This window comes from Juglans microcarpa x Juglans regia, chromosome 1D (assembly GCF_004785595.1).
Source record: "Juglans microcarpa x Juglans regia isolate MS1-56 chromosome 1D, Jm3101_v1.0, whole genome shotgun sequence".
In the NCBI taxonomy this organism is placed as follows: Eukaryota; Viridiplantae; Streptophyta; class Magnoliopsida; order Fagales; family Juglandaceae; genus Juglans; species Juglans microcarpa x Juglans regia.
The window spans coordinates 49474420-49487051 of record NC_054594.1 but is presented as its reverse complement, the minus strand read 5'-3'; the positions used below and the strand labels follow the sequence as shown (position 1 = coordinate 49487051).

Sequence of the window (12632 nt, the reverse complement as noted above, 5' to 3'; positions counted from 1 at the left end):
GACTTAATCCAAATGCAAAAGTCTAATGTTAAAGGACTTTTTTTTTTAAATAAAATTGGATACGGATAACTGGGTTAATATCCGGTATCCGTAATTGGATTTGGGAGGGCAGAATAATATTCTACCTGTTCGGGTATTATCCAAGCGGATAACTGCCCAGATTCACTAGGATTTCTGGATTTGAACTGGACCAGAAAAAAATCTGGTCCAGATGCACACTCTTATCCACCTCCCATTTTCTTGTTTCTTTTATTCAATGCAGCATCTCAATTTGCCTTATAGACACTTACAGCAGGCTTGATCTATTCAACAACTCGATCTATCGTTCCAGTTGAAGATGGATGTTTAATCAAAGCAATCTGTGCATTTTAAAATCTTCCAACTCGTTGTGTGTTGAAGTGATTAAGGTTCTTAGGCTCTCAAACTTATGTTCAAATATAAGTTTGTTTCTTCTTTACCAAACTCTTCTAAGAATAACAACAACCTCCTTCACTTCTTGTTGTTTCAACTTTGTTGCCAAATTACCCCAAATATCAAAGAAATTATCCTTACTATTGGACCATTTATGAATTGGGCTTAGAGGTTCAGCCCATACATTAATGAAGCTGCATAGCTCCATAAAGCATGACATATAGTTTTCTCAATGGTATTGCAGATAGGACAGATAACATTGTCTATTATGTGCCTCATGAATAATTTATGTTTGGTTGGCAGAGTACCATTCATTGCCTTCCAAATGAAAACTTTGACCCCATTAGGCACATTTAGAGCCCAAATTTTCTCCCAAACTACGCTATCCCCCTTTCTACATGATGCTACACCTCTTTCTTTACTTTTTCTTCTGAACTTCCAAGTGGTATGCACTCTTTACTGAGAAAAGACCATTTTTCATAAGACCCCATATTAGTTTATCCTCTAATCTCAGGCTACTGAATGGAAGACTACAAATGATACCTACCTCTCTTTCATCAAAAATCTCATAAATTAAATCCTTCTTCCAGCTTCTGTTGTCACTATTTAGCAGTTCCTTCACTTTGGTCTCCTTGTTAAGTACTTTCACTGGAGATTGCACCCTCAAAGTGCTATGTATAGGTAGCCACCTATCTCCCCATATATTGATCCGATGACCATTTCCAACTCGCCACCTTAGTCCTTCATTGAGTAAATTTCTAGCACCCCATACGCTTCTCCATATTTGTGAAGGGCATACTCCTAGTTTTGCTTCCACAACAGTGTCTCCTTTATAGTATTTCTCCATCATAATTCTAGCTACCAAAGATGAAGGATTTGTAAGTAACCTCCAGCACTGCTTTGCCTACAAAGCTTAATTAAATATTTCTATATTTTTGAAACCCAAACCTCCTACAACCCTTGATCTACCCACCTTACCTCATTTCTTCCATTGTATCTTCTTGTCTTGCTCCATATGATCCCACCAAAACCTTGACATTATATTTGAGATTTATTTATTTAACTGCTTGGGTAACTTGAACACACTCATAGCATAGGTAGAGATAGCTTGGATGATAGCTTTTATGATCCTTTCTTGCTTGGTTAAGGAATTTGTTCTTCCAGTTGTGCACTTTCTTCCATAGTTCCTTTATCCCTCTCAATGCTATGTTTTTGGACTTCCCAACTATTGAGGGCAATCTCAAGTATTTTTCTGAATCCCCACTAAGCGTTGCGCCAAAAACCATTATTCGCGTGCGCGCGCGCACACACACACATATCTATATAGAGTACTGTTGCAGTAAAATAGATTACACAAAAGTAATCTCGCAAAATGTCGTGGCTTCATGTAGTCCATTATATTTACTTTATAATAAAAGTAAATTTACAATCTAACGAACAACATCATATTACATCAATTTGTAAAATTATTTTTATATAATCTATTTATAGCTAGAGTGTTACTATTAAAAATTAGTTTTTATTTTTTTTTCATATGAATCATGTATTTACTTATATTTTTAAAGGAATTGTACCGTGTTTGCACACTCCATAATTATAAATATCAATTATCATATCCGAAATAGCTCAACAATAGGCAATCGCTCTTTTGTATATTTTAATTGCACCTTTGAATGAGTAAACTTAACATTTTTATCCATCAATTTCCTTTCTAGTCTATTATAATTTGAAATTTTATAATTTCAAGGGAACCCAGTACTCAGTCTACCCAATGGAATCGATAGGATAGGACATAGCAATTCCACTCCCATCTACAAAATTCTCTCTCTCTTGTGCCCTGAACCTTCAATTTCTACCCAAAAGCATGCATATGCTTGTTTTCAAGCAAGTCCCATCTTCAGTTCTGAACTATTTTACCTTATTCTTCATTTTAGATTTTTTTAAATTAATAAAAATGTAAAATGAATAACAGCATTCTATTCACTAATTAAATATGCCATCTCCTTGAATTGAGAGCTGCATTTAAATGTTGAAGTAAGTTAAATTAATTTGAGTTAAATAATAAAATATTATTAAAATATTATTTTTTGAGATTTAAAAAAATTAAATTATTTATTATATTATATTAAAATTTTAAAAAATTATAATAATAATGAATTTATCATCTAAACCTAACCAAAATCTACCCAGGTGGTGTCCCTCCGCCCCGCCGAAAAAACGTCACCTTCAATCAAATCCTTTCCCCTAAATAGTCCTAACGTTTCTTGTATATACAGGAACCCAAGACAAATTGTGACTCAGCATGGCAGGCGATAATAGTGATTCGAAAAGCTTCTTTTAAATGGAACTAGCTACCTATCACAAACATGTGCAGTATATGTATGATTACAACCGACCATAGAATATATAATACAGAAACAAGCTACTAGACCCCATTGTGTCGATCCTCTAAATGCCTACTCCTCCCCCAGCATCAATTTGGGCATCTGTCATTCCACTCTTTGCTCTGCCTGAGTTGCTATCTCTTTGACATTTAGCACTTCAACCGACTCCATCAGTGTAGCATGATATCCTTTCAAACAATGCAGATAAAAATGACACAGACGATAGACGAAAGGCAGATAAAAGGACGCAATTATGCTAATGGAAATTATGAAATCATTGTATATTAGCCGCAGATCAAGGCACCACTTCCAAGTTCATCATCTGTTTGTAGAATTATTCCTGTTCGTAACCTTTTTTTTTTTTTTTTTTTCTCTCCCCTTTCATCTCGACAGAAACTACAATTTTGCGCCGAAGCTATAGTTATACTGCCTTCAAAGTTGTTTACATTAATGTTAACTTGAGATAACGTATTTTCTATACAAGTAAAAGGCGGGATGGCACATGGGCAAATACACTAACGCGTCGAGAGACAATGAGCATGGCTTGTAAATTTGTAATTTCAGTTTATCAGAAAATAGGAGTAACCGTGAAAGACATTTATATATAATTGCCAACAGGGCTAGACACTGACTTCCTGCTTAGCATCATAGAGAATGAACTCACGCACACAAATATTTACCTGAAAATGACACTATGCATTATGCAAAATCAAAAACCTGTCAATTTGCACCATCAAATTAATCTTAATCATGCTGAACTAATGGACATAGAGGCGCTTCCAGAGATGAGAAACCTGAACTTCTCCAACTAACAGCAAGGGATGCCCCTCTCCTCTAGGTACCGCCAGAATCTGCTATAATGATCAATGTGTGCCTCCTAAAAAGTTTTATTTCTAAGGAAAAGCATCTATATTTTCTAAGCTAAATGTCTCTCTTTACAGGTCCCCACTATGCTTTTGCTGGAAATTGAGGTAAAATTAAGGTAGTTGCAAAGCCAGCAGGGGAGGGCATCCTGCTTAGAGGGAGCAACTCCACCTTTTGGTTTCGGGATTCAATTTGCACAGAGCACATAGAAAATGAAAATATGCGCCAATGTCATTTCAACTAAAAGCCAGCCAACTTGAACGAAACTACTCAAATTTAAGCCCCCACAATTCCTTTGACAATGTTCTTTTTGCTCGCCGAAAAGCAACTTCGATTTTCTCCTCTTAATTACCAATGGAATCAAACTTATCTAAACAAGCATGAAGGACTCATATTTTAATAAGAAACTGAAGATTATATAAAAAAAAGTGCAACAGGCATAACCCAAGTACACAAAGTATACACAAGAGAAAGTAGGCACGAAGCACTCATATCAAGCCTCTTTGAATCCTACTTTTCTTAATAAGTAATTCATCGCTAATTAAAACTTTGAAGCTTACTAAAAAAATGATTCACGGCACCTAATACATCAAAAACCAAATAAAAAAATGTATTATGAAAATCCACCGAGGTCCAAACTTAATGGCATGTGATGATTTATACTGCCAATGGAATCTCTGAAAACATATGAGAGATCCACCATCCGGACCAATGGGTTTAATTCCATGATCAAACTAATATATAGTAAGATTCACAGCCTGTATATCTATTCACCTATACCAACGAAAATTACTAGTTTTGCAAGTTATAATTGGAAAACTGCAGGTTGACAAAGAGGGAAAGCATCAATGAAGGAGATGCAATGATACAAAGTGAAATTTAGGACAATTAATGGAAACAATTCCAAGCACTTACTCATGACCAGGTTGGCAGATATAGATGGGATATCTTTCCCAAACAGATGAAGCAAAAACACAATTTCACCCCCACCAAAAGCTTTGCTAGGGTGCATTTGGCACGCGATTGTATTGCCACAAATTTCGAGGTCAATAAGTAAATTCCAACTACCCACATTTGTCCGCTTATGCAACTGCCTACCACGTGCATAGCGTTGTCCTTCTCCATTCATAAAAGGGAACCAATTTGTCCATAGATATTCATGACGTGTATTACGTATTTTGTGGCTGGACCTCAAATATGTTGACCCATGGAAGGGTATTTCAGGCAATAATAGTAAAATAAGAGAGTTCTGGTAAGAATATCTAAAATCTCAAGTGGGTGTATCGGGAGAAGTCAAGAAAACCCTAATTCTTTCAAAACAGGGAAAAGCGTGTTCATCCCACCGGCAGTCAAAATTGACAAACACTGTGCAGTTAATCGGTTCTACTTAGCATTATGGTATATCAATTTTGAACAAATATCTTACAAGCAATCATGTTTTGCAAGCCTTGTTCCTAGTGTGCTCACATGTTTATTTTTTGTATTACCTAATTCTGGTTATGGACAAATGCAGGTAGCAGAGGAGCTTACATCACTTTGCAAAATTGCATGCCCCATAGTTGTATCAAGCCTGCTTTTATACTTCAAGACACTCATCTCTATGCTCTTCTTGGGACATCTTGGGAATTCTGAGTTAGCAGGGGCCTCGCTCTCAATTGGATTTGCCAATATTACAGGCTACTCTGTTCTGAAAGGCCTTGCCATGGGGATGGAACCAATATGTTGCCAAGCTTATGGAGCAAAAAAGTGGGAGGTTCTCTGCCAGACATACAAAAGGACTCAGTGTCTCCTCTTTCTAGCAGCCATTCCAATTTCTCTGTTGTGGTTAAACATGGAGCCAATCCTACTGTGGCTAGGTCAGGATCGAAACATTATGCCTATGGCTAAGGTCTATATAACATATTCTCTTCCAGATTTGCTAGCCCAAGTCCTCCTTCATCCCTTAAGAATTTTCCTAAGGACACAAAGTCTAACGAAACCCCTCACTTTATCTGCTGTGTGTGCAATGATTCTCCACCTTCCTATCAACTACTGCCTCGTTGTATACTTGAATATGGGGATGAGAGGTGTTGCTCTAGCCTCAGCCTGGACTACCTTAAACTTGTACTTTGGTTTGCTAGTCTACCTTTTTCAATCGAGGACGGCACTTAAACCTTGGGATGGGAAAGCAAAACATGCATGCTCTCAAGGCTGGAAACCGCTGCTCACCCTTGCCTTGCCAAGCGTACTCTCTGTCTGTTTGGAGTGGTGGTGGTATGAAATAATGCTGCTACTGTGTGGCCTACTAAGTCATCCACAGGAAAGTGTGGCTGCAATGGGAATACTCATACAAACAACAGGATTGCTCTATGTGTTCCCTCACTCTCTTAGCTTGGGTTTATCAACACTTGTTGGCCAAGAGTTGGGGGCTGGGCAGCCTGCACGGGCTCAACGGACTACTGTAATTGGACTCGTTGTGGCGGTTGTGTGCAGTATACTAGCTTTTGTTTTCACAGTTGCAGTGAGAAATGGGTGGGGCAAGCTGTTTACATGTGAAACAAAGGTACTTGCTCTAACATCAATTGCCCTTCCCATATTAGGCTTCTGTGAGCTAGGAAATTGTCCCCAGACAGCTGCATGTGGAATCCTTATAGGCTCTGCAAGGGCTAAGCTTGGTGCTTGCATTAATTTTGGTTCCTTTTACCTAATTGGTTTGCCAGTTGCAGCACTCATGAGTTTTACATTCGAGATGGGCTTTGTGGGGTTATGGTTTGGTCTCGCAGCAGCTCAGATTTCATGTATGTGCATGATGATCTGTGCTTTGGTTTCAACTGATTGGAAGAACCAAGTAAATAGGGCCAGGGAACTGACTCAAACAACTGAAGGTAACGGCACTGATTTGGAAGCCAACCTCATCGGCTAACTTTGCTTTGTAGTAGTTGATAAAATAAACTCCTTGTACTATGAGATGACATAGTCCTAAATGGTAAAAATATCGGCTTTGTATCCCCCAACACCCTTTTCCTTATCTTTCTTCCTTCAACTTACTTGTCAGATTTATATTTGAAGAAGAGAGCAAAAGGATGCCAAAGAAAGTAAAAAGTAGTGAAATGAGAAGATACCATAGAGCTGGGATCATATCCTGAGGGTGAGAAAAGTTACCTGCATTTTTTTAGCCCATATGCCCAGGTGGCCTCCTATGTCCCCAACAATAAAAGGCTATCCTGATCTATAATTAATAACAATGAACAACATGATTTATAAATTTTATGCATTAAAAAAATTCTGAGCATTCATCATTCCATATATAAATTCAGTAATTACAAAGCTGAACCATATTTGCTTTCAGGGAAAAAAAAAATACCCACTATATGCATACTTCATTTGAGCTAATTGTCAGGATATCGACTCAATACAATGATAAACCACACTAAAAAGGAAACTAAGGCTCACACCTGTGCAAGTTTGGGATGTAAGACATGGGTCTCGTGTATCATCATTGCCCTCATGGTTGTTGCATCTGCTTCTCTTAGGTGTATGAAAAATCCTTCATGCATCCAAATCTTTGCTTGAATTCCATACAGGGGGTTTTGGGACAACAGCCTCAATTAATCCACCTTTTCCATTTTCAGCATTCAGCAGAGGATCAGATTCACCTTCCACCGGCTGGCATCATTCAAAACATAAAGAAAAAGAGTTCACAAAGCATGTTGGCAAAGGACTTAACAAGAGATGGATGAAATGTCGGGCAATTAAAGTATGAACTATTATGAGAACAAGATAAAACAATAACAAAAGTGGCCAGGACCTGAAATGGTTGTGCTGACGCTTCGGTAGTTTTTGACTGACTCTCAGGAGTGCAAAAATAAGAATATAGAACCATCCCAATCAGTGCAATAAAAATTCCTAAAATATTCCTCCAGCTAAAGGGATCATGAAGTAAGACATAACCAAACGCCAATACAAGGCATGTCTTCAGATGTCCAAGAACCTGATAGGTGACTGGGGAAGTCTTTCCAATTACAAGGAATGTGCTAAAATTTACAGAGACGGATATTAGGCAGGATAGAATGATGAAAGCCTGTAACAGAGAAAGTGAGAATGATTTCAAACATAAGGAGACAAAAGGGGGGAGAAGAAAGAGTTTTCTGCTTCAGAAAGCTTTAATTCTCACCAGTACTTGAGTTGTATATTTGAAAGTAAATACATTTTGATCAGTCAAAAACCCATCCAAAAATGGACCAGAGATCAACAAAGTGCCTGCTTGGTATGGACAAGATTGATATAGAAGTTGGGTTGAAGAAACCTTAAAATTCTTCTGGATGGTATTGGTCATCTGAAATGAACTAAATTAAGATCTTAAACAAGATAAAAGTCAGAGAAACATGTTGTCCATGCAAGAACATTGCTAGCAAAGACTGAGCCTAAAGCATCAACGCCTGTGCATGTCTCAAAGTACTAAAGAGTGGTGTGTATAGATTTTCAATTAATGTAACTTCATTGAGGATACAATTTGAGCAACACATGTTGTAACAATTGCAAGGAGAGATAGGACAGAGCCCAAAGCATTGAGTTGCAAATCAGTGACTGTTGCAATGCCAACTCCCAGAAGGAGGATAATGAGCGAAAGCTGAATACTCCTACTGTCATAATAACAGAGGTGAAAACCAGGTTATTTCACAGTTGAAGAAACCAAAATGCATCTAAATGGTTCGATCAAGAGGTAATACAAATGTGGATTTAATTAAAGACAGCTGCAGTTGAGACAGTTTGAGTAATCCATGCTCTTAACAACTAAAAAGATAAAAAAGAGCTTAAGCATTGAGGTGCAGATCAGTAACAGCAGCGACCATGATACTTATAACAAGGCCAGGAACCCCTAATGCAAAAATAATTAGTACAGACAGTATCAGTACAATGTTTGCCAACTGCAAGCAACATTACTGATCTTCAGAGGAAAATAATATAATTCAGATTAAAAAAAAAACAAAAAGCAATACAACCACAAAGATGATCAAACTGCGAGAGTTAAGTTACAAAAAAGAAAAGGTTCATGCTATTTGGGATGGGGTTGTTGAGAAAGTTAAGAAAAGGTTGGCTAGTTGGAAGCAACTATATTTATCTGAAGGATACCACTTGTGCCTCGTTTGTTTTCACAACTATTATCATCTCATTTCATCTAATCATTACAATTTTCCCAAATTCTCACACAAAATAAAATAAACAATTCAACTTTTTCAAATTTCAAAACAAAAATAATATTAAAAAAATATATTCTAAAAATATTTTATTCAACTTTCAACTTTTATCTAAACTCATCTCATCTGCGAAAACAAAAGAGGCCTTACTCTTGTTAAGAGTACCCTTTCTAATCTCCCCACTTATTTTCTATCACTATTTCCATTGCTTGCAGGGGTGACCAACCGGATTAAGAAGTTGTTTCATGCTTTTTTATGGGGTGGCATGGGTGAGGAAACTAAATTCCACCTTGGTAGTTGGAATAAAGTGTGCTCTCCTATTTTGTTTGGAGGGTTGGGAATTCATAATTTGAGGATCTTCAACAAGGCTTTATTGAGGAAATGACTATGGAGATATCAATCGGAAGGAGAGTCGCTTTGGAGGGAGGTCATTGATCGGAAGTATGGAAGTGCTTGCGGGGGTTGGTGTTCTAATGTAGTTTGGGGAGTTTGTGGTGCGGGGCTTTGGAAGTTCATTACAAAGGGCTTGGAGAGCTTTATTAGTCATGTCAGTTATGCTGTTGGTGAAGGATCTAGGATCCGTTTCTGGTTTGACATTTGGTGTGGTTATTGGGCCCTCAATAGTGTGTTTCCAGCTATTTTTCGATTGGCTTCAGATCAGTTTGCCGCTGTTTCAGATTTGCTTTGTCATTCTAATGGTAAGATTAGTGGGATATTTGTTTATCTAGAGCTGTACAGGATTGGGAGATTGACGAAGTTTCAGCTTTCTTCAGCTTTTTATACTCTTCGAGGATTGGTGGTAATGATGAGGATAGGATGTTGTGGAAGTCAAGGGGTGTAAAAAGCTCACTGTTCGTTCGTACTATAAGCTGTTGACTTTTCAGGATAGTCCTCCTTTTCCTTGGAAGTGTATTTGGAGGTCCCACGTGCCTTCCAAAGTGGCCTTTTTCATTTGGACTGCCTCTCTTGAGAAAGTTTTGACGCTAGATAATTCCAGGAAGCGAGGTATTATAGTTATGGATTGGTGTTTCATGTGTAAAAAGAATGGGGTAACCGTGGATCATCTACTCTTGCATTGTGAGGTTGCAAGGGCTTTGTGGGATGACATCTTTTCTTTTGTAGAATAGGCTTGGCTTGGGTGATTGATGCCTTTGAGAGTGGTTGACCTTCTTGCGTGTTGGAATGGGCTTCATGGTTGTTCTCAAGTGGGCACGGCTTGGAAGATGATTCCTTTGTGTCATATGTCTCATGTGGTACAAACTTTTTGATAGCTTATAATTATTTTAGATAAGTTGTGCACACAGTATGTAAGCATCTTGGTCGTAGGAGGATAAATGTTTCTCAAGACAAACCTGAATCTCTTCCCAAGGAAAAGGGTCTCCAAAAGTACAGTACAAGGGATGATTGCCAGCTTGGTCATCTGGATTGGAAAAAACAGTAGATCCTTCAAAATGTTAATTTTGAGAAAAACATTGAAACAACACAGGATGTATAGATCAAAAGCCAAAGTAGTTTAAAAAATAACAGAAGTACCTGATAAAATCCCACAGAATTGAAACCCAGGCTCAAATTCAAAAGTCCAATGGAGATCCCATTTAGAATGCCAAAGCCCATAACAGCTTTTTGATCAAACGGTTTGTGTTCGAACAGTTTCATCTTTAAAGCCACGTGAAGAGAAGAAAAGGTGACTAGAAGATGCCAGCTTGTCAAAGTTGTAGCTGTGCAAGTATGGAAGGATACAAGATCTTAATGCACCTTAATAGTAGTTCTAACAAATTAAATCACCATCGTCATCACAACTGTAATAATTTCATCAGAATCAGACTAAATCTTCCTAAAAAAACATCTTTTCTGGAAAGGGCAATCTATCTGTGGGCTTTATACACAGGTGGCACATGTCAGATGGAAGTGCTAAAGGCTAATGTTGTCATTAAAGGCATTCCCAAGTCATTGCCAGCCCATAACACCGCACCTTTAGCCTGATGTAGGCATCAAGTGGACGAGCAACGTAATATCTTTAACTCATTGGGAGAGGAGGTATCATCCAAAGGAACAAATTGCTCGAGATTGCAATGATGATCTGATCTGTCAAATGACGACCTGACCTATCAAATCTTAGTTTGACAATAAATTATGGAAATCAATTCATCAACCCCATGTATCCTTCATAGGATAATCACATCTTTACCATCATAGATGCTTGACGGTTCTCGATACGACGATTCATATAGGTTAAAGATCCTTATTATGTTATGAAGAGTATGCTCATCATTTAAATACAAAATGAATTATAGCACACACAAACTATGTGAAATATGCTAAACATGTGCTTCAACACAGGTTGATCTATTCAGTGGGATGCCAGAGACCAAAGTGATTCTCTCCCAGGATTGACACTTTAAATACATGTAATACATTAGATAGGGTACTGGACAATCGCTCAGAAATTGAATCTGCCCATTTCATCTTACATTGAAATAGAAAACAGTGAATGGAAAATCGAAGATTATCTCAGGCATCCTGTCTACTGCACCTTAATAGTAGTTGTAATACAAGATCTTACTGCACCTTAATAGTAACAAATTAAATCACCATCGTCATCACAACTATTATGAAGAGTATTACATCGAAGGGATATAATTCAGTCACCAAAAAATCATCAGTAATTAATTAGAATTCTAAAAGGCCCTTGATTTACCAACACAAAGCGGGTTAACAAAAAACAAAATCCAATTTACATGCCACGACTAAATGCCCCTACTCTGGCCGGTAACAAGTGTACTTAGGCACTTGGCTTGATTTTTAGATTCTCCATTTTAGGTAGTTTAGGTCCTAATTTGCAACAATTTAAATCGGTCCCTTCTGTCACTACGTAAACGGTTTATGGCTCGCCAACCTCATCGCGCCACTTAGAGCCTTAACCACATCATCAATAACAATCAAAAATTCAAAATACGAACAGGTTGTCACTTGGCAGAGAATTAAAAGCATTACACGAGCCCCCAGCCCCTACCCAACAAAAAAGGCATAGTTGTATGTTTGAGCAAAACATGAAGCAGAGGTTGTAAAATGTAAACATACCGAAATGGAAACCCAATGAGCTGATTAAAGCCTTGTTGCAGATCACTATGGACACTGATGAAACTACTGACAGAGTCAACGCCCCAACCGTTCCCAGCTGAAACCGCTCACCCCCTCCCATCTTTTTCCTTTTTCGTTTTACTCTCCCTTTCTTTTCTTTCTTATTTGGTAAAAGCGATAACAAACCCCCTCAGATTTCACACTGGCGACCCTCCAAAAACACAAAAAACAAGAGGCAGCTAACCTCGCAACTAGCGGGTGCCGGAGAGAAGTTCAAAAGCGCTAGATCTGGTGGGTGTGTTAAGCAACAAAGGTGATGAAAAGGAAGGCTTTCCTTTGATAACTTTTGGTCGGATTTTTTTTCTTTTCTTTATTTACATCTCTCTGGTCTTTAGGCAAGCGTATTTACATTGACAAATCAATATAGTATTAATCAAAATAATTATAATGTGCGATTTAGGACCAAAAGATTAGTAATATTGAATAAACCAAAGAAAAGTCACTTAAATGATGATTTTGATATAGTTTGATTTGCAAACTGGAATTTCACGATTAGACAATATTTATTGCATTTTTGTTGATCTAGATTAGCTAGCTTTGAAATTTGAATAGAGGAGGACGATAATTAGTCGAAAATTGTCTTGAAATTTCCAAGCCCCTCTAAAATTGAAAATAAAAAAATTGTATAAATATGTACTAGTTCGAATATGGCTGA

The 12632-nt window shown here is 37.6% G+C and overlaps 2 protein-coding genes across 5 annotated transcripts; one reads left to right on the top strand and one right to left on the bottom strand.

Annotated features, from left to right (window-relative positions):
• Window positions 1–17: 17 nt before the first annotated feature.
• LOC121265406 (UDP-xylose transporter 3-like) lies at window positions 18–12295 on the bottom strand. Of its 4 annotated transcripts, XR_005940663.1 has the most exons (9): window positions 11918–12291; window positions 10370–10554; window positions 10189–10256; window positions 8149–8281; window positions 7813–7974; window positions 7447–7719; window positions 7094–7304; window positions 6801–6867; window positions 2664–2983 (listed from the first exon to the last, which is right to left on the bottom strand). XR_005940663.1 is itself a non-coding variant. In XM_041169026.1 (7 exons), exons 1-7 carry the CDS (start codon window positions 12036–12038, stop codon window positions 29–31), a joined length of 1068 nt encoding a protein of 355 aa, XP_041024960.1. In that variant the 5' UTR covers window positions 12039–12295; the 3' UTR covers window positions 18–28. The 4 variants fall into 4 exon arrangements, 2 of the variants coding, with proteins under 2 accessions (XP_041024960.1, XP_041024968.1); XR_005940662.1 differs by lacking the exon at window positions 6801–6867; XM_041169026.1 differs by lacking the exons at window positions 2664–2983; window positions 6801–6867; window positions 7094–7304 and adding an exon at window positions 18–54 and having other exon boundaries at window positions 7347–7719; window positions 11918–12295.
• LOC121265396 (protein DETOXIFICATION 53-like) lies at window positions 5167–6624 on the top strand. The gene has a single exon (XM_041169015.1). It carries the CDS (start codon window positions 5167–5169, stop codon window positions 6559–6561), a length of 1395 nt encoding a protein of 464 aa, XP_041024949.1. The 3' UTR covers window positions 6562–6624.
• Window positions 12296–12632: the final 337 nt, after the last annotated feature.